The sequence below is a fragment of the Choristoneura fumiferana genome, chromosome 10 (assembly GCF_025370935.1).
Source record: "Choristoneura fumiferana chromosome 10, NRCan_CFum_1, whole genome shotgun sequence".
Taxonomy (NCBI): Eukaryota; Metazoa; Arthropoda; class Insecta; order Lepidoptera; family Tortricidae; genus Choristoneura; species Choristoneura fumiferana.
Genome location: NC_133481.1, coordinates 15,629,114 through 15,650,761, shown reverse-complemented (window position 1 = coordinate 15,650,761; position 21,648 = coordinate 15,629,114). Strand labels below are relative to the sequence as shown.

Genomic DNA, 21,648 nt, shown 5'->3' with positions numbered 1-21,648 from the left:
TATTCCAAATTTAGGTATATTTTATACCTTAGGATGCCGAAAATCGTTTTAGCAACCCCTTAATAGTTTTAAAAGACCTATTCAACGATACCCCACAAATATTGGATGAAAAAAAAAAACACCCCCACTTTACGTCTAAAAAAAATCAAAAACAATTTTTTTGTTTTTTACATAAAATTTTGTTTTTGATGGTTTTTATTATACCATTTTTCACAGACACGGCGAAACTATAAGGGTTCCGTTTTTGCTATTTTGGCTACGGAACCCTAAAAACGCAGTACTCTGCTCGTTTGAAAATGGCATGCGAGAAAACAAGCCTAAATAAATCTAAAGCCTAATTAAAGCTATGATTCAACAGTGCAAATAATAGCTCAGTTAATTAAACAATACCTAGGCGACCGAGCTTTGCTCGGGCTAAAACTCGTTAGTAAGCGATTTCCCAGAGATAAGACCAAGCTATAAGATCGATTTTTCATCCCCAAAACCCCTACATACCAAATTTCATCGAAATCGTTGGATCCGTTTCCGAGATCCCCGAAATATATTTATATATATAATAAATATATAAACGACCGGATGGCCAAGTGGTTAGAGAACCTGACTATGAAACTTGAGGTTCCGGGTTCGATTCCCGGCCGGGGCAGATATTTGTATGAATAATACGAATCTTTGTTCTCGGGTCTTGGATGTTCAACATGTATTTAAGTATGTATTTATCTATATAAGTATGTTTATCCGTTGCCTAGTATAGCATAGTACAAGCTTTGCTTAGTTTGGTTTAGGTCAATAGGTGTGAATGGTGTCCCATGATATTTGTATATATATTATATTTATTTATATATACAAGAATTGCTCGTTTAAAGGTATTAGATAGATAGATGAACAAGCAAAACACGATGCGATTTAGTTTTTTATGGGGAGTCTAACTATAATATCAAGATTGGAGATGTCACTAATTATCAAAATATTACTGAAAAAGGACGAATATTTCATTCTAATCTATAGCTATCTAACTAAATATTTCAAATTCAGTGTAAATAGTGAAAAGTATCAAGGTTTGATTAATAATCACATAAAATGAAAACCCCGAATCCCCAAGTTATAGACGTTTCTTGGTCATTTTTAAATCCAGAAAATCGTACTCCCTAGCAAGTACGAGTAGCTTGCCTTTCTGGGATTATTAAGTACCTATTCGTCTATCACCGCTGACCGTAACCTCATCATTTTTAGATCGTGCGGAACACAAACAATTTAAAACCCGTAACCACTTAATTTCAATCATGATCCCCGTAAAAACTCAACCGCGCAGCTGCAAAATTAATTTTATCCCGCCAGAAAAACTTATCCGTGGGTTTCATTTGGATTCTATAAAATGGGTCGTGACGAGCGGTTTCACTGGTCTTCGCGTTATCAATGGCGATGCTTAAGTGCCCACTTCCGAGGTAAAACGATCGCTATCACAGGAGGTAATCATAAATATAAAAGGCTAGTGCCTATAACGCGGCGGTTTATGCTTCTCTGGAATAAACTTGGATACAATTTATTTTATGCAGGGTTATTGTTCTTCGTAGATTGGACGTTTGTGAAAATCATAAGCGGTTATTTTAAGCGGGATATGAAAAATGCGTAGAGTTTAGCTGTATATCCTTCTTCATCATCATTAATTTAAGAGCTTAGCTTAAGAGCTTTATTTACTTTTTCCTTGGTTTGATCTATAAATGACCGTCTCGGCCTTCCCTTGCCTCGCCTGCCTTCTATTCGCCCTTCCAAAATAGTTTTTTATGTAACTGTGACGCCCCAGCATATTCCCTCTCCTATTTTCAATCGTCCTCAACAGCCGCCTTTCCTCTTCCACCAACTCTAAAACCTCCTCATTAGTTCTCCTTTCAGTCCAGCTAATCACCTTCATTCTCCGCCAGCACCACATCTCAAACGCACTCAATCTGTCTCAGTCCCGCTCAGTCAATGTCCAAGTCTCGCTCCCATATAATGCTATACTCCAGATGTACCTAGGTCTTAATGAATCTTTTCCGAATGTTCCTTGTATATCCTTCAGTAACTGGAATGTTAATACCCTGGAATTTAAATCCAATTGCCGGATCTCATGGTTTACAAGTGCGAAGCCGCGGCTAAAGTCTAGTATGTAATAAATGTTGATTATCAAAATTTGGCTCGCATCTAAAACTTCATACATTCACTAATGGCTAGAGTCGCGCGTCGTTAGGCGACCAATTATTGCTAATAGCTGTGAAACTACCCGCTTTGAGGCAAATATTGCGAAAGGATTTATTTGAATTTAAATAAAGCCATGGAAGGTTCGAGGATTTGAATTGTAGTTATCTACCTCACATTTTCAAACTTTTAGATAAATTAATAAAGAGTTATATTATATCATTTTTATTTTTGGTGTGTTGAGTCAGTTATTCCAAATGGTTTCAGTACTTCGGTTTTAGTCCGTTTGTGTGTCACAGCTTACATACCAATTGAAAGTGTATAACGTGTTCGTAAAATATATTTTATGCACAATCATTATCAGCCGGAATACGTCAACAGCTGAACAAAGGCCTCCCTTATAGAATGCCGTAATAAACTACAACACACCACTTGCATCCACCAGTTACCTGCAACTCACGATATCAATAGTTCATCTTGTCGAAGCCCTGCCAAGGGTTCGTCTTCCGATTCGTGGTCGCCACTCGTAGACTTTTCTCCTACAACGATGTGGCCCGTCCATTGCCACTTCCACTTGCATAATTATTTGAGCTATGTCGATGACTTTTTAGTTCTTCGGCGAATTTTCGTATTCTGGGTGCTATCCCGCAAAGAAACTTCAAACATAGCTCCCTCCATGGCTAGTTGCGCTGTAGTATGTGCTGTGCTACACACACACATACAAACTCCCATTTTGTAGTATTAGTTCTAAGGTTATACAATAAAGGCAGAATTAACACGGTTCTAATACTTATTTGACTGAACTCCCGACATCAATCCCGGCCTTATTTTATGGGGATCTGCTGCAGACATTGAGTCAATTGTTATCTTACAAAAGAGAGCAATTAGAGCAATTTATAATTTGAAGACGCGTGAATCTTTAAGATCTTTTTTTAAGGAAACAGATATCCTAACCCTGCCGTCGCTTTATGTTTTTGAAATAATCATGTATGTTAGGAAGAACATATGTGATTTCCCACTAACGTCGATAAGCAAAGGCTACTAGAACACAGGAAGCTTAAAGTTCCATCTTACAGACTGGCTAAAACCAAAAAGTCTTTTCTGGGAAATTGCATACGTTTTTATAATAAAATTCCAAAAAATATTATAAATGAAACGGATACAAAATTCAGATCTATTGTCAAGAAGACATTAATATCAAAGGCGTACTATAAAGTTAATCATTATATCATGGACAGGGATATTTGGAAATAATTCCGATCCGCATAGCGATCCTTCAATCGAACCTGTGTTATAGTGTTTAAATATAATAAAATATATCAGTAACTACAAGTATGTGCTGGTGCCTGCAACATGTTACTTGTATACTTGTGATGTATACATATCATTTAATAAGTTGAGTTTCTTGCCGATTCTTCTCAGCAGAGGTTTTTCGAACCGGTCATCCATCATTTTAACTGCTGGGCACAGCCTTGAGGGCTTGGCTAAGTTAGCGAGTTTGCTTCACACGTACCATTGAATGCTCGGAGGTTGTGCAGGTTTCCTCACGATGTTTTCCTTCACCGCAACCGTAAATTTCAATGTAATTCCGCATGTTTGACTTTTTTCTGTTTGAGACATTCAAACACTAGGCATTTTGAATTCATAACTAAGTTCTGTTATAGCCTAAATGAATAAAGATTTTTGACTTTGACTTTGACTTTGATCACAGCGTAACTCTGATTTTATGTATATAATTATGAAATAAATTTATTATTATGACAAAAGTTTTCGTAGAGATCTTTTTAATTATTTTTCAGTAGACTCTAAATCTAAAATCTCAAGATGAGGATATTTACTGTAACAAAATAAAACATTTCGTGGCAGATTCTCGATTTCGTTAAATCTACAGTGAATAAAGCAGACAAAACAGTTTTTTTTAATTCAAATTCCTCACAGAAATAACCATCCTATCACACAATAAGATGCCCCCGTAAAAAGTGGTTTAAAAAAGCTTAACGAAAAATCCATTGTATCGAATTCACACAATAAACAAAAAGATACAAAAAATCGCCTATCGCCTTTATCAGGTTAAAATGTGGAAATAGGCGTATCAAATACCTTTTATTCCAATGGATGCCAAATAAGGTTGGACAGGGATCACCTTAGGAAAGCAAAAAGGTCAATGCAACAAAAAATTCTGAAAGGGATCAAACAACTTATGGCAAATCCGAGGGTAAAATCGAGATTCTGTCGTACTAATGATTGATGCGGTTGTTTTGTGTAAAAAGTCTCGTGCAATCTGCCGTGTCAAAAGTCAAAAAGTCAAAGTCAAAAGTATTTATTTGCCAGAATACAGTACAGGAAGGTCTTACATGCCATGACAAAACATTGTATCTCTAAAAACACCCTACGATTTCAGATATCGCAAAAAAACTTTTTTTTTATAAAGCCTTATTTCAGTAAAGTTTTCACACATTACGCCTGTATACCCAAATGGGGTAGGCAGAGCACACGAAACGTTACCACTTCGGAGCCACTTTTAGCAATTTTAGGTTTTAAGTTTGTCAAAAACGGTACAATAGTGACAGGTTGCTGGCCTGTCGCCTACGGTATACCTTAACCTATATCCTCAGTCGCCTCTTACGACATCCACGGAAGAAATGGAGAGGTGTTATTCTAACCCGACACCACACGGGTAAAGTTAGTAAAGTTTTCTATCTGCATTATTAAACATACTTTCCCTCTATGTGGCATAGTCGTGGGATATCCTGTACCTATGTAGATTATAGGGTCTTAAAAGATAATCTCCAGTTAGAGTGTTTTGTCATAGCACGGCAGCAATGTGGACGTAACTTACTGCTCCAAATAAGAGATCAATCTTTAATATGATTTAATTCGTTTCTCTCTGATGGAAGTTGCCATATAATGGCAGGCGAGAGACTATTTTAAGCTGCGGGCTGTGTGCATGCGCATTTGGTCACTACCATAATAGCAAATTTATTGAATCAGGCGTTACTTCGCGAAGGTCTATATACCTGGTAGGTATCAATGAACTGTAAACAATTACTTTGCTCACCCGCGACCTTACGATAACTGAGTCTATGCAACAAATTTGTGCGCACGCAGCTCTCCCACCTCCACAGTGTAAAGCCGAGTTTACACTTGCAAGGAAAATCGTGCAAGTTGCATTACATTGCTAAGCCGTAAAACCAACGAGTATGTAGTGGACAATCGAGCGCCGCAATGTAATGCAACTTGCGCGATTTTTCTTGCAAGTCTAAACTCGGCTTAAGAACACACAACACACGCATCACCTAATTATCACCCCCACCGCACTACACTAAAGCGTTTCGAACTCAATCATCAGCGCAACACAACCGTTAACCATGCTCTGGTTAGCTTCAAAACGCATCAGTGTAGCGTGGTGGTGGTGATATAGTTGGGTTTATATGACTTTTGTGTGTTCTTACAGCCAAAAGTCACACCCAACTGGAGGAGCTGCAAATATGTGTTGCTGCAGCTATTTATTGTATAGATATTGTTATGATTGCCGATGAACAAAGTGCCTAATTATTTATAATTCATTGAAGTAGACCTCCCACAAAGTAAAGCGTGATGTAATTAATCAGACGGTATTTCTTTAAGTGTTAGGAAGCACTGTTATACAGTGTGTTGATATTTATATACAAGTACAAGAAGTAACCACAAGTTGGTTTTAATGCTGTAAAGCGATATTTGCAATAATTTTTTAAGTTTAGTTTTAACTACCAAATCATTTTTTTTTTAATTGTTTGAGCCGCAATGTAATGCGTACAATAATTTGATACGAGAGAGAAGCGGTTCTATGACTGCTGTCACGTCAGCGCAAGCGCGACGTTTCGTATAAAAACATAGTAGTGATAAGTGAAAGTAGTGATAGTGATACACTGTGTGTTAATTTATTTCAAGGAAAAAATAAGTCTAATTTTTACTCGCAAAATAGCCACGGCACCTGGCGGTTAGTTTATACCAGGTAGGCCTTTTAACCGGAGCTATGTTATAATTAAAACATAGATAGTACCTACTCGTCAAACCAAACGACATTAGTTCAGCGACGTTTAAAAATAATTACTTTTTACTTCTATTTCACTGTAGAATTTAATCGAAGAAGCAATGTAAAGCCTCATTTTTGATGTTTGAAGCGTGACAAGCGTTGTCAATTGGGCTTTAGGATGGTGAACATTGATAATACCTACTATTTAATTTATATGAAAAAGGGAAAATTTAATACTCAATTATTTTTAAAAGTTACTAAACTAATATCATTCATTTTGACTAGTTCGATCTAATTTCAATTATTTGCTCCTGCTAAAGGGCCCTTCCTGTATTTGGCGGCACCCGAAAGGGTTTGAAACTACCTTAATATGTTTATTAGGGTTTTTACTAACTACCCTTAAAGTTTGTGGTTGTAACAAAAATACACGCTGTGTTCATTACCAGCTGAATATCGTATATCAAGGGATAACAAAACTATATGAAGCACACAATAACAAGATAAACCGTCTAGACTTCTTGTAGAACGCTTGTGTTTCGATCATCAAATGGCATTAGCTGACACCCGTTTACATGTCTCGGTAACTTTGATTAGACAAGTAGAGATGAAACGATACGAGTAAATACTTACTTGATACATTATTTACGATACCAAGTAAGTGAAAACCACATCCTTCTAGGTTAAGCTTCCTGAGATTAACCCGAACAAACACACAGACAAACCGACAAAGAATAATTCTAAAATCTTTGTTTTGGATTTTATACCACACTAATGAATACGCACTCCGCTTCTAGTGAAAAGTGAGTTTTATTTATTTGTAATTATATTTTTATGAAAAAATGACTTTCTGCCAAGTTTCTTGCGGCGCATTCTTCTTGGCAATGATGGTCTTTCCGAAAGCGCTGGTAGTTTAAAAAAATGACGTGTAAAAGTGCCCATTGCGGCCTATTTACTGAATAAATCATTTGAATTTGAATTTGAATTTTGAATTTTTGAAAGAAAAAAAACACCGTACACCGACTTGTTTCAGATTATTATGCACAGATTACTAAGGATAATTTTAGTCTGTGGAAATAACTCACTGTTCTATTCCTTAAGTTCTTGACACGACACAGTAGCCTTACAGGGTGGCCGACCAGCCCCGTGATATTTCTCGGCGTGCTGGGATCGAAGTATGGAGCGTCTGCAGACCCCTGCCACTCTTGGAGGAACTCGGCTCTGAAGCGACGCGAGGAGATGTCCACAGTCGTGCTGTCCGTTGGTGCATCAGTGCCGGATCCAGCTGTTGGAAAAGTGACGTGATTTACATGCGAATGCTGCTTATTAACTTATCTAAACGTAATATACCTAACAGTATCGTTAAATTAAAGTTGAATCTCTACTTTTATACGTCCTTCTGCAGGCACAGGCTTCTTCTCAAAATGAAAAGCCTTAAGACGTAGTTCCCACGCGGTGTGTAATGATCGGTATTACAACATTTGATATAATTTGAAAGGATAGGAGCTTTTATATAATTTAACCTATTACAAAAAGTTGGGAAACCCCCGACTTTGTCACTACAAAGTTCAATATCTCAAAAACTGCAAAACCGATTTCGATGAAACATGTCTATGAACCATTGCTAGAAAACCTGCTATAAAATAAAAAAAAAGCATTCAAATCGCTCCACACGTTTAAGAGCTGCGGTGCCACAGACAGACAGACACACATAGCGGTCAAACATATGACATCCCTCTTTTTGCGTCGGGGGTTAAAAATAAACCTAACCTAACCTAACCCAAAGTACATCAAATCGAATAACTAACAATAGAAATAAGTTTGGTTTTTAAGATAAATTACATTATATCAATTGAAAGTTATATCAATTGTTGCATTATATTAATTGTTGTTATATCCTTCGTTACGCATCGTTCCCACGCAACCAGTGCGGATGGGGAACTTCATACGCACCACTGAATTGCTTTGCATATTTGTGAAGAAAAACTTCGTGATGAAATCATCGCCACGTTTTGCTCCCCTGTAAGTAGGAGATGCGAGCCTGGGTTAAATCCCACGATCATGTCCTAGAGGCCATAGATCAAACCACTAGGTTACCACGACTTTTTTTATTTTTGTAGCTTGTATTTTTCACACAAAAATTTAGTTTTCTTTAGCTAATTACTGTATCGGCCAGTGTATTATCGAATGACTTCTTGACTACCAAAAGTCTATTTTATAATAAGTGGGTACAAGTTAGTAAGTCTGATAAAGGAACAAGGTAAAAAAAAAATGTTGTATGTAAAAACATAAACGTACGTACGCGGAAATAACCCAAATTTAATTCATATAAAATTAATAAAGACCGCGATAGTCGAAATTTTAGACTCTAAAATATTGTATCAACCAACCAAATTGTTTGAAAAAAAAAATTTTGACAAGCAACAAAATGAAGGTAGTTACAGTGTACTCGTAGATTAGAGTAATAAAATTGATACCATTGGTTATAATGTGTCTACAAATATACAGAGTAATGAAATAAAACCAGTGAACTAAAAGAATTTCCTTGCTCACCCGCGACCTTAAACCTTAAGACCTTAAGGACGCGGGTGAGCAAGGAAATTCTTTTAGTTCATTGATATGGACCTCCGCAAAGTAACGCCTGATTCAATAAATTAAATAAAACCAGTGCAAAATAACATTTTTGCCACAGCAATAAACGCTTACGAATCATAAAGTATACTAAGTTGCAGTCTGACATCGCTACGTTTTAAAATTGCAAAGCACCCCGTATAATGACTTAGGACAAAAACTGCCGTCTCTTTTAAAAATTAATAGCTCTCTTTGAATGTGGTCTTTGAGGAGACAAAAGATACGCGAGCTACTTCCCTAGTCTATATCACGTCTTATGATACAGGCTGTTTCACCCCCTCATTCAGAGCCAGCCGACCGCGCAGGAACAAATATAAACATAACAAGAGCGACACAAAGAATCCAGTATTTATGATTTACGAGAGCAAACGTCATTCCGTTGAGGCGAATTGTTAACTTACATTTATTTGGCAACGGAGCAAGAAAGAACGCCTTTATTGCCCGGGTTAACAGTTAATAATGTACTTTTACGCTTAGGATTTTCGTTTCATGTTACAAATATTTTGCCTTTTGATGTTCGCTCTGCACGTTTGGTTCGTTCGATTGGTTATGCGATCGTATGCTATGAAGCCTCAATTGAAGGCTATATTTGCCCAACCACGAAGGTTGGCTGATGATATTTTTAACAACATTAAACCTCCAACAGAAACCTACTCTACAGGCTTTTAAACGACACGCACGTTATCATTTATTTATTAACCTGAACGTAGTTTGTATTATAACTACTGAAAGTTAAGTCAATTCTCTATATTTCCATGTTACAAGCAGTTATGTGTAAAATTTCAATACGGTATTTGACAACTCCTGATTTTGCCATATCTTAATATTATTATGAAAATATAGATATACAGATAGTGTTTGGCGAAGAGAAAATTTAAATCGGTTGAAAATTGGATTTATAGTGATTTTTTGAAAAATCTATATACCTGTCTCTTTCTCAAACGCTTTTCTCTATGCAGCAAGTATGGTGGTACTGGCGTGTGACGTCACATGCCAGTATGTCTTTCTCTGTCTAATCTTGAATTTCAAACCTTTATAACTTTGTTATTTGTAAAGGTAGCTTAAAAATTGTTTTTCTATTCGATAACAGGCATTGTTTAGTTTAAATTTATAAAACATATACAAAATAGTCAAATACCGTATTAGGTCCAATTATGGTCTGGATAAATTGAACTATTTAGCCGGGCTGGAACGCGATCTAGACATAATGTTTACACTAATTATTATAAATCTTTTAAACAAAATTACTTCTATACAAACTCAACTTCTGAAGTAGCATGCCAAAGTCAAAGCAACATCAATATAAAACCAAGCATAAACAACTAAATAATAAAAGTTATTTCTTTGATGTAACCACGACTGCTCAACTAAAAGTCTCCTGCAGATTATTAAAAAGTAATAGAAAAAAAAAATGTGTTGCTTTTGGCTGCATCTGTAATAATAAAATAACCTAAGATTTGTAGAGAATGGATGCTTAAAACAAATATCAAAGAAATGTTGCCACTCCCTGTAGGTGCCACAAAAATACAAGTGGTATAGGAGGATAAAATTTACACACTTTTAATCTATAATTTACATTCTATGGTAATGAATTTTGTTAAAAGTCTGGCTGGAATAAAGTTTTACTAAATGTAAAATAATTTATCTACGTCTAGGTTAAAAAGAAAACCAATCATAATTTGATTGCTTAATAGCAACATCTCTTGTCCAGGTGAGCGGTTAGTTCCGAAGGAATCTTGACGTCTCTCAATAAGTGGCTAAATAAGAAAAAAGCAAGCGTATGTGGTGCATAGGAGAAATTTGTGTCTTCGATTTGTGTCCAGTGGTGGTGTAGGGGTATGGCACGCAACGCGGAATGCTGAAAACCTGGGTTCGATTCCCAGCGCTGGACGCTATTTCTAGTTTTTCCGTGCATCTATGTTTCAGTTTGTATTTTCGATATGGATTTCACGGGATGAACGTAAAAGTAACAAATTTGGAGTTGAAATAAAAATACAATAATACTCCAAAAACAAATCATAGTTAAAAAGAAAATCAGAATATTCTGATTCAAATTAGGCTAACGACGTTCAATCTGCGCTTTGCATTTATGAATGTCATAAAATTTACGACTGGTAGCTGATAAAGATAAATTGAAATTTATGACTTGAGCGTAAGTAGGGCGTTCCATCTTATTTGAAGAGATCTTTGGTTATACATTTGGTCAAAATCTCTATCGTGGCATCCCCACGCTATGCAAAGGGTTTACTAAATTACTCATTTAGTCAATTAATAATTTAATGCAAATAGGTTGGGTGCGTGAAATCTCGCATGTTTCTCTTTCTGTGAAGAATTTATTTATCACTATCCTGCGGGAACTGTGCAATTTTCCGAGATATAAAACTATTTTATATCCTTCCTAGGTTTTCAAATAACTCCTTACCAAGTTAAAAAGTTACAGTAAAGTTACAATGGCAATACATTATTCACTACATCTCTACACTTAAAAAATTGTAGATTTGCAACATTCATTTGTTTTTAATTTCGAAACAAGAAAAACTATCATAGACATTAAACAAGTGAATGTCAATGCATAAAAAATAAACGCTCGTAGGTAAGCACCATAGAAAGCGGTATAACTCCAAAAACAAAAGACAAACGACTCCGATGGTATCGCTCTTGAGCCCCTAGACCCATTCCATCGCAACGGTTCAACACATACCGATAACACTCATAATTCATGATTATTCAGGGTAATGCCAACGTCACACATACGTACCAATGAGGAAGAGGAAGCCATGTAGAAGAGATAGCAATAAAACGGATTTCGCTCCAGTGTAGCCCATTCCGGTGGCGTTCTGAAAAATGGTACTGCTTTAATATAGGAATTTGTTAACGGTTAATGGTTTTAAATTTGAATACGGATCTTTTTGTTTAAGTGATGTTCTATCGTACAGAGCATCTTGAATCATGTGGGTATGCTTAATTTAAGATTAAAGGTTATTCAATGAACAAGTATGAATGAAGTAGTAGTTGAACGGTAGCTAGGTAGTTGGTACGCAGATGATCATAAATTAAACGCTCTCAAAACATGTAAAAGATTAAAGTTAATTTTCAAAGAATTACAAAAAAAATGTTTTATTTTCGCAAAATCATCATTGCAAGGAAGAATGTTTTCCAAGAAATAAGTATTAGGTTTTTTTAATAAGATTGAAAAACGCTCATTTTGAGGCTTAAAGACTTGAACCCTAAAGACTCTCGAGGCTTAACGACTCAAAGGCCGCAAAGACGGTTTTTTGCATCCATACGCACAAAATAAGCAAATTTAATTATCAAATATAGTTGAGTCTTTAAGACTCTGGAGTCTTAAGAGTTCGAGTCTTTAAGCCTCGAAATTAGCGTTATCCACAATTCTAAATAAGATTCTATTTCTACGTTACTACTTACCTACAATTGATCAAAGTTGTGTAAATTTTACTATACAAGCAAGCAAGTATGCAATACACATCTATGCGTATCAGTATTATAAAAAAGAAATGAATACTTAGTCTAAGAAACAATCAAATCTGATTTCACGTACAAAAGTATCATACAATTTTGAGGCAGCGTTTTTGATGATAATAATTACAAATGATAAATAATAATATAACCAATGAAAAAAAGAAAAACAGTTTACAATCAATAAACACACGACTTAAACTACCGATCATTAACTTTTTATTTCATGTTTTGTACATTGTCGTAAAACAAAATTTTAACAACAAGCATATTTTATGAAGACCCAGTTGAAAACTTAGCACTTACATCGATACTAAATGAATTAACTAATGCTTTTACTAGAAAACAAACAGTATTATACAAAACACAGCCGTATTTTCAATTCCAGTTGGTTCGGGCCGAACACTTCCTACATTGAAAAATTTGCTCAATCGAACACAACCCTTATTGAAATTCAGCGCCGATAAAGAACTTCAAATGAAGCAATCATCTCAAACTAAACCGACCCCCATTTCGTCAGGCCCCATAGAGTAATAAACTACAAATGCCTTTTATTAGAACTGTAAACAGAAAGGGACACGGACCATAGAGTGGAATTCCAATTTGGGAAATGAAAGTTAATTTGATTTGTTTCTGGTCCTCACGCAACGTCGCAGGGAAGCTTTTAACTATTGCGTTATTGGTATGGCCAGGACAATATTTGAGATTAAAAATAAATTGGTCGTAATATGAAAAGGTTTTTTTCTTTTTTTAGTAGGTGTTGCCCGCTACTTTGTCTATCCGACAGAACCTTTGAATTTTCCAAGTGTTTTTTTAATCCTCTTAGACATACAATAAAATGTATATTTTCTTTCTTTGTAAGTAGGTAACGTGAACAATCACGTGTCATGAAGGGTTCTCTATCGTTTGCCCGAATTTCATATGCCCGAATGTATCGTTTTCTAGAATTTTCATTTACCATTAAGTAATTTATTTCTGAAATAGTAATTTCTTCAGAGTCGATATTAAACTAACCTAACCTAACCTATATGATGACATTTAAAAAAATCCTGAAAACAGCATGGTTCTATATATTTTATGGCAAACATTGGTATGGCAAGTGAAATTCGGGCAAGTAAAGGTAAACGGTCATAAAGATGTCATTCAATTCTACAAACTGTGACCGAAATTTTTAAAGATTGTTACGGTCGTCAAAATGTCACAATAATAACAGATGTGATCATTTTCGTTCTCTTACATAGCTCTTTTTTTGGTTTCGCCGTACCCTGGTTGAAGTAACGAATGAAAATTGTTTTTTTTTATTGTGATAGGGAGGAAAACGAGCAAGCGGGTCATCTGATGGGAAATTAACACCATGAATTGATAAGTATTGCAATTCAGTGTTTCGTGGTTTCGTATTTATGAAATTAGAATTCGAAATTCCTTTTCAGTTTTCAAATAAATGGGATACGATTCTCTAGAATTGCGGGATTTTGCGTAACGACGTGTGCACGGAGTTTTACTCTTTTACCGTCTCGCTTGGAAACACAAGGAGCGGTTTTGGTGAGCGAATAAAAAAAAAACTAGATGAGAACCCAGCTTCGCTCGGGTAAAATGTAGACTCATAATAATATTAGTTTGTAATTTTTTTCCAGTTTAAAGACTATAAGACTACTTATGGAAACATCTGACGTATATTCCCAGCCTTAATATTACCACAAACACTTTCACAGCTAACCTATGTATCGGTATTTCACCAGTCAATATTTCTCCTAAATCTTACTATGATATCTCTGTCTCACAATCAAAGATATTAGACCTTAGAGGACACAATGGGGAACGGAATACGAACCTGTGACACTTGTGACACGTGATGACGTGACACCAACGCCACATTGATTTGATGACATTGACATGTTTACCTACTTCGCGACGCCATTATATAGGTACTTAGCAAATTTTTTACGCTCTTCAATTTCAATTTTGTGCATTTCGTTCGAGTCTACCGTACACGGGTACGAAATTATTAATATAAATACGCCCTATTTCACCATCATTGATTTAGGGGCTGTTTCACCATCCATTCATTAGTATTAACTGATGGTTAAATGTGATGCCGTCTCTATTTGTTTTGTTCGAATAGACGGAGACGGCATCACATTTAACCGTCAAAAATTAATCAATAGGTGGTGAAACAGGGGGTAAATATAATAATTTTATTTTACCCGGGAAAGGAACTAAGTACCCTATTTCTTTATAAAAGTAAAAATTACATTTGACATTGGTGTGATATTTCAGTGGTTATTTATTTTATTCTATAACTCTAACGAGTATACTGGTCGCTCTTCAGTTAAATTTTAAGCATATTTTACGATGTTATAATAAAAATATTATTTAAGGCAACTGGCTTCAAGCATTTTTGGTTGGCATAATAATATATTTATTAGTAAGAGGTCCACTATTTTCAGAACTACCGTATAAATAAAAATAAATGTTTTCCTGATTTATAAAAGTTACTTTTTACTCCGGAAAAGTGTATAATAATACCCGCGGAACGTAAACGAAGTCACAGACTGCTATTCAGTCATATTTTGGATGAAAAAAACTGCCCAAAATATATTTCAAAATGTACCGAAGGTAAAGCTATTGGTCTTGTTAAAATTTGATTTCGGTGCAAACAAACTTCACAGAATATAATATTTTATGTTAAAAAACAGTAAAAATGACTAAAATACAATAATGGGCTAAAACTTAATATAAACTAAACTAAAACTACAAAGTAAACGCGTCGTTGAGAGTTTCTGCCACAGGCATTGACTCTAGGGCACTGGGCGCATAACCTCTCTGAACTGCTATTCCAAGTCTTTGAGAGAGGTAAGTACCAGCTCTAGGGTGCCCTGAGCTCTTTCGAAATAGGTACACAAAAAGTTGAGATACTTGAAATTAACTAACTAAGTTCCAGACAGTTGGGGACGTGCAACCGGGTTTTTAGCCGGTAAGATCCCTCTTGAACTTCGTATGTTGCCGTCCAGCTGACGCTTATGTACGCGAGTGAAAGCGGTAGTAGCTCCTCTGAGCCATCCCCAGTCCCTTACCAGTAGTCCTTTCCCGGCTGCACGCCCCCATGTCCTATAAAGCACCTCATTATATATATATATAAAAAAAAGTAAACAAAAGCAAGGACTTAATATCATTGGCCCTTAAGGCGACTCAATCCCAAAATAAGCAGGCTAACTTGAAAAAAAAAACGCTGCGTTCCCGCTCGAAATTTCCAACTCTTACGTTACGAAGCCTATGTACGTGTACGTGTAGTTAGGTAGAGCTGTGATAAAAATACATTCCTTTATGTTGGCTGTAAACAAAATTGCTCCGTAATGCCTGTGTCACGATCGTTACGACATGCACGGGAGTACTGAAATAGTAGAATAGAAGAATTGTTGAATGAATTTGGAAAACTTTTTTCTTTTTTGCTTTTTACTTGGTTACGTTTTCTGTTTTGTTTTATGTACCTACTAGCTTTTGCCCGCGGCTTCGCTCGCGTTAAATTTTGGGATAACAGATTAACTTTCTACCATTCATTTTTTTGTGTTTTGATTGATTTTTCGAAGGATTATTATGGAAATACAGATACAGATAGACGTTATGTTAGTATTACCTACTTGCATGGCAAATTTGAAGTCTCTAGGAAGGAAGGAAATAGGGCCATTTTAAAGTGAAAATATAAGCCCCATTAATTTCATATCCCGTGGGAATATCAAAAAATCCTAAAAACAGTTCTTAGCTGTTAGTATTACCTACTTGCATGCCAAATCTGAAGTCTCTAATAACTATAGTTATGGAAATATGGCTATTTTGAAGTGAAAATATAAATCCCATTTATTCCCTATCCCGGGGGAATTTCGGAAAATCCCTTCATAGTGTGCCTCTATGGCACTCAAGGTAAATATGTGCCAAATTTCCAGTCATTAGCTTCAGCGGTTTGGGCTATGCGTTGATAGTCAGTCAGTCAGTTAGCAGGGCTACTACGAAACTCGAAAGTCGAAGTTCGTGTCGTGTGGTCCCTCTGACACTTATACTATTTAATACGAGAGCGAGAGGGACCACACGACACGAACTTCGAGTTTCGAGTTTCATAGTAGCCCTGCAGGACTTTCAATTTTATATGTATAGATTACCCGTATCTCAGCTTTGTCATTATTATTATTATTAAAAATAAGTTCATCACAGCTTTGATAGGAAAAATGTCCTTTGATAATAATTCTATGTTCAATTTCTAGCTCACTATCTATTTATTAACATGAACTACCCTTCCGTGAGCTACGTTTTCGGTTAGTTAGACATGTTGCTACCTACTCCATGCGTCAGCGATGTAGAAAAGAGCAACAGAAGAATTTTGTTCAAAAACTGACGTTGGTAATAAAATCAGGCGCTGTTTTTTGAAGAACACTGGTTAAATTTCTATTTGTTCTTGCGATGCGTGCTTTGTTGAAGAGTGAGAGATCGACCCAACAAGCCACAGTGACTAACGAAAAATTCTTACTTCCTTGATGATTGGCAATCTAGCACCGTCCCCTTTAAGCGAACCTTTTTCCACGCACGTCTAAAGTATGGTACTAGCTTCCTGAGACAGTTTATCCGGAGCGGTACAACTTAGGGATCTTTAAAAAACGAGCCTATCAAGTCTATCAAAGGGCCGCACCTGTGATACCCCTCGTGTTGACAACGTGGTGTCGTGGTGTCCACGGGCAGCGGTGATTGCTTCCCATCAGGTGACCCTCATGCTCGTTTTCCCCCTCTTATGTAAAAAAAAGAAAAAGTTCTTGTGATGTACCCTCAGTTAACTTATAGAAAAATAGATAAGTATGGCGAGGGACAGAAGAGTAATTGAATAAGCAGGGAAGACCGAATGAATCGCTATTGGGCAAATTGTTCATCATCATCATCATTATGGTACATGGCGATTGGCAAGCGGATTGGCGAGGATTTAAAGGTTGCCAAGAAAACGCTGCCATCTTCTGGTACTGTCCCTCAGCCGGTTTCTACGGCACCCACGGGAGGAGAGGAGCGGGGACTATAATCTAACGTTGGTGCCCCACGACACATTGATGACACGCCAAATTGGTAAATATAAATAATTGGCTTTAGATTAAAAGTTTAACCTTCAACAAAAATAGAGATCTGTACAAGGTTATAAAAGAGAAGAAGATAAAAGATACCTCGAAATTCGAGAAGTCAGATGTCCGAACGTGTACAAACACTGTATGTTTAACGGTCTCGATTTCATGTCCGTAGTTAACCTGAGACGTGGGTACTTCATCTTCATTACTAGATCTAAGTAATTACTGTTTCTTGCGGAGAAAATTATACGGGTCCGTATTCGAGGTTATATTAGGTTTGTTTTTTATTTCATTAACAAAATGGACGACTGATAAAGACGTGCCAAAGTTTATTGGGATAGTTTTATAACTTACCGTGTAGATTGGAAGCTTCTTTTTTCTTGTGTTTTTAGTATAATAAACAATAAATTTTTCTTAAGATGTGGGTCCAAAATTAATGTTAAAGATGATATGTAATGTAAAACTTGTTGAAGGGAGCCGTGGGTCTTTTTTTTGGAATGATGTTTTGGACCTTGATGAGCAATAATTACTGACTTTTACTCAATTTTATATAGATGATACACACACTCCTAAAAGTTCAAAATATCATAAAACTGCATACGACTGGTATTAAGTATAGTTTTAGCCAACGTAAATTTTATTACGTAAAAACGAATGAACTAATTTAGTTTAAAACCAGTGTGTTTAAAGAAAATAAATTATGGAAGAAATTGTCTATGTTTCCTCCTTTGTCCTAAGATAGTCGTAACAATAAATGCAAGGCATCAAACATAAATTATGAATAAACCTAAATTTACTTGCACCACATTTTAATTGGAATAAAGACTAACATCTCATGCATTTCAAGTACTACCAAAACAGAACTACCACGTTTATAACAGGTCTTATGGAAACTACCTTTAGAGGTAATTCACCGAACAACCTATGATACAGTGTTACTGTTAATTGTGACTTTAGTTTATTAGCAAGTAGTTACAATTAAATACCACAAGTAATAAAAAAAATCGTTGTGGCGTACCTACTGTGGTTTGACCTATGGCGTCTCAAGCAGAAGACTGTTGGTTCAAACCCGGGCTTGCACCTCTGAGTTTTTCGAAATTCATACGCGAAATTACATTTGAAATTTATCACGAGCTGGTGAAGGGAAACATCGTGAGGAAACCTGCACAAACCTGCGAAGCAATTCAATGTTTTTTTTTCGACTGGATGGCATACGAGCAAGTGGGTCTCTTGATGGTAAGAGATCACCACCGGCCATAAACATCTGCAACACCAGGGGGTATTGCAGATGCGTTTCCAACCTAGAGGCCTAAGATAGAATATCTCTATCCGCTCTGGCCCGCGGAACTTTAAGCCTTTTTACAGGCTTTGATTTTACTTGCAATGTATTTATTACGTACTTACATATGTTTGTAGGTACGGATCAAATCTTAAAAAATAATTTTATCCATATCCAGTGGTCACATTGACAAAAAAAGTGATATATACTAATATGCAAATCTGGTGACAATACAATAATCAGGCAGTGAGATTCTGGTAGTCCAGCCAGGATCATAAATATCTATTTTTAATAAAACCTACAAGAATAAGTTATAAAAATGGTTGATCCTTGTTTTTTGATTGCTCTTCTCTACCACTCAAAGTTTGACTGGCAGAGATCCGTTCAGGGATAAGTCCGCCTTTGTACTTAACACTTCATTTTTTGGCTTTGGGCTTAAAACCACTAAACTTCATAATACCTTATTCACTAATACCCCTAATTTTCAAATTACCATGGGCTCATAATACCTAAAATGTCAAAGTGTATCTTGTATTAAAATGAACGAAATGCATTATGACTTTGACTTAAAATGTCATATTCTCTAAATACCTAAAGATTGAAACGTATAATTCATTCAAATAGCGAATGACAGAAATGACAAAATATTAAAACAACTCAAACCGAAAACAAAGGCAAAATGCTTAATTTTTTTTCACGGGTTGTGTTTGAGATATTTGATGTTAATTATTGACTTTTAGTATAGTTCCTGTTCAACGTACAAATTTAGGTATTTTAACTTTTGGTTGTTTTAAGCATAATGTTGTTTTGCCACGAAAGTGATTTTGAAGTTTAGGTATAATGAGACTAACTTACTTAAGTATTTTGAAATTTAGCCATATTATGATTCCGATGTTATAAGAAAACAAAATTAGGCATTCTGCAATTTAGGTATTTTGAGACCAAGAAGTTTTGAGTTCTGGGAATATTGATAAATAGGTAAAATGCGATTTAGAAGTTATAAGCCCAAAGCAAAACGGTTAATCGTGTAATTGTTTTTTCATCACACTTGCTCGTAAACAGTGTCGTAACATGCAGGCTACACCAAATAAAACCCTCGACCTTAATGTGCTTGTCATGAAGCCCGTGGTCGGTAAATGAGTCATTGCCCGTACACATTTTCTTGCCATGAAGCCCAAGGTCGGTAAATGAGTCAGTGCCCGTACTGATGGCGCCGCGCCGTGCGCGCGCTGCTGCAGGATTACATGGACCACCACATGCACACGCACGCTGCGGCGCATGCTGCGGGAGGGGGAGGTAGAGGGCGACGTTGCCAAGAGCACAGCCTAAGGTATCGCCAATATTTGGAAGAATTATATTTTTTCTTTTACAAATATAAAATTTTACTTGCAAATGTGATGAAAAACATTGTATGTCGCACGGGCGGTACTAGAATTACGAACATCGACTCATTAAAGCCCTCAGTCTTCGACGTCGGGCTTCAAATAGACTCTCGTTCGTAATTCCTTATTTACCGCCCTTAAGACACAATGTACTATTAACATTAAGAGATAATGTGGCAAAATAATTATCTCAACATTTCAACTGTACTGTAACAGCTGCGATTACGAGAAGACTGTAGTCCCAAGAGTCGCACATTACTTGCTAAAGTTTGTAACATTATTAATATTCAATGTGTTTGAAAATGTCAAATCGTTAAGATATAAGGACTTTTTAACATGCAAAATTACGTAACACAATTTTATTGCAAAGCTTAATATTTTTCTAACACCTACCAGCCAAAACTTATATGTTCTTGAGTGATATTTAGGTACCTGACATTTTCAACGCCATTAAAACACGAAGTGGTCCAAAATAAACATGAATTCAGTGCTTTGTAATGGATATATTTATTTTAAGTCTTTGAAAGGTCAGATCTATGTAAGAACAAAAAAGGTTCAACTACCTTGTTTGTTCTTTTCAAAGACTTAATAAGTTCATTCATACCCCACAACACCTTTCGACACCCTTATTCAACACCTTCCATAATTCATACAAAAATATTTGGTTGTACGTTGTTTTACAGAAATACAGACCACATTGTAATAGAATTTCGTTTCGCAGACATTTTTTCTCATATTATCGTTTCATAAAATAATCAATAGGTACGCAAAACACTTACTTTGAAGCGGTTTAAATCAATGTTTTTTTGGTTAAAAACAAAATTTATTTTTTACTTACTTATTCATATCATAGAATAACAAATCAACATATTATTAATTCTCTTATTATGCAGTCTTATTTATTTATTTGCTCATTTATGTTATACAAAAAAATACAATTATACTTCGCCAAACTGCAAAACAGTTTGTTGGCGAATACTGCACTTCTTATTTTAGTTATGTGCCATCAGCCAAATAAGTGGTCTATCAATTTTTAAACAAGTTCCTATCAAATGAATATGTCGCTCAAGTCGAACTTTCAAGTTGACAGACACGTCTATTAGCATTATTGTTTTATGACATGCAAACGATTATGAACTTTAGAGTAGTAGACCACCTTTAATTAGATCGTATAAGTACTTCTAACCACGCTACCCTACCACAAATAGCTAATCATTCAAAATTAAACATTAGATGTTTATATTTTCTTCATGAAACGCATATATCAAACACTCTTTCAATTGCCCATTGATCCTTAGGGGCTGTTTTATTTGACGGATAAATGTGACGCCGCGCCGTCTGCATCTTTCGAACAAAACACTTCAATGAATAAATTTTATCCTTCAAATAAATTTAATCAATGGATGGTGAAAGAGGGGGTTAGAATTTTTTTAAGAACGAATGTAAACAAAACGTCCGCGAACGTCTTTCGGCTGGCATGACGATGAAGATGATGAAATGTAAACAGCAAACTACCTCTCAATTGATTTTTAGGGTTCCGGAGCCAAAATGGCAAAAACGGAACCCTTATAGTTTCGCCATGTCTGTCTGTCTGTCTGT

The 21,648-nt window shown here is 35.9% G+C and overlaps 1 protein-coding gene across 1 annotated transcript in view; it reads right to left on the bottom strand.

Moving 5' to 3' along the window:
* LOC141432177 (zwei Ig domain protein zig-8-like) overlaps positions 1 to 21,648 on the bottom strand; it is a 58,219-nt gene that overhangs the window by 18,702 nt on the left and 17,869 nt on the right. Inside the window, exons 2-3 of the mRNA XM_074093658.1 lie at positions 11,574 to 11,652; positions 7,270 to 7,469 (exon numbers count right to left, since the gene is read on the bottom strand). Of these exons, the coding sequence (XP_073949759.1) occupies positions 7,270 to 7,469; positions 11,574 to 11,640 (267 nt within the window). The 5' untranslated portion in view covers positions 11,641 to 11,652. The remainder of the gene's footprint in view (positions 1 to 7,269; positions 7,470 to 11,573; positions 11,653 to 21,648) is intronic.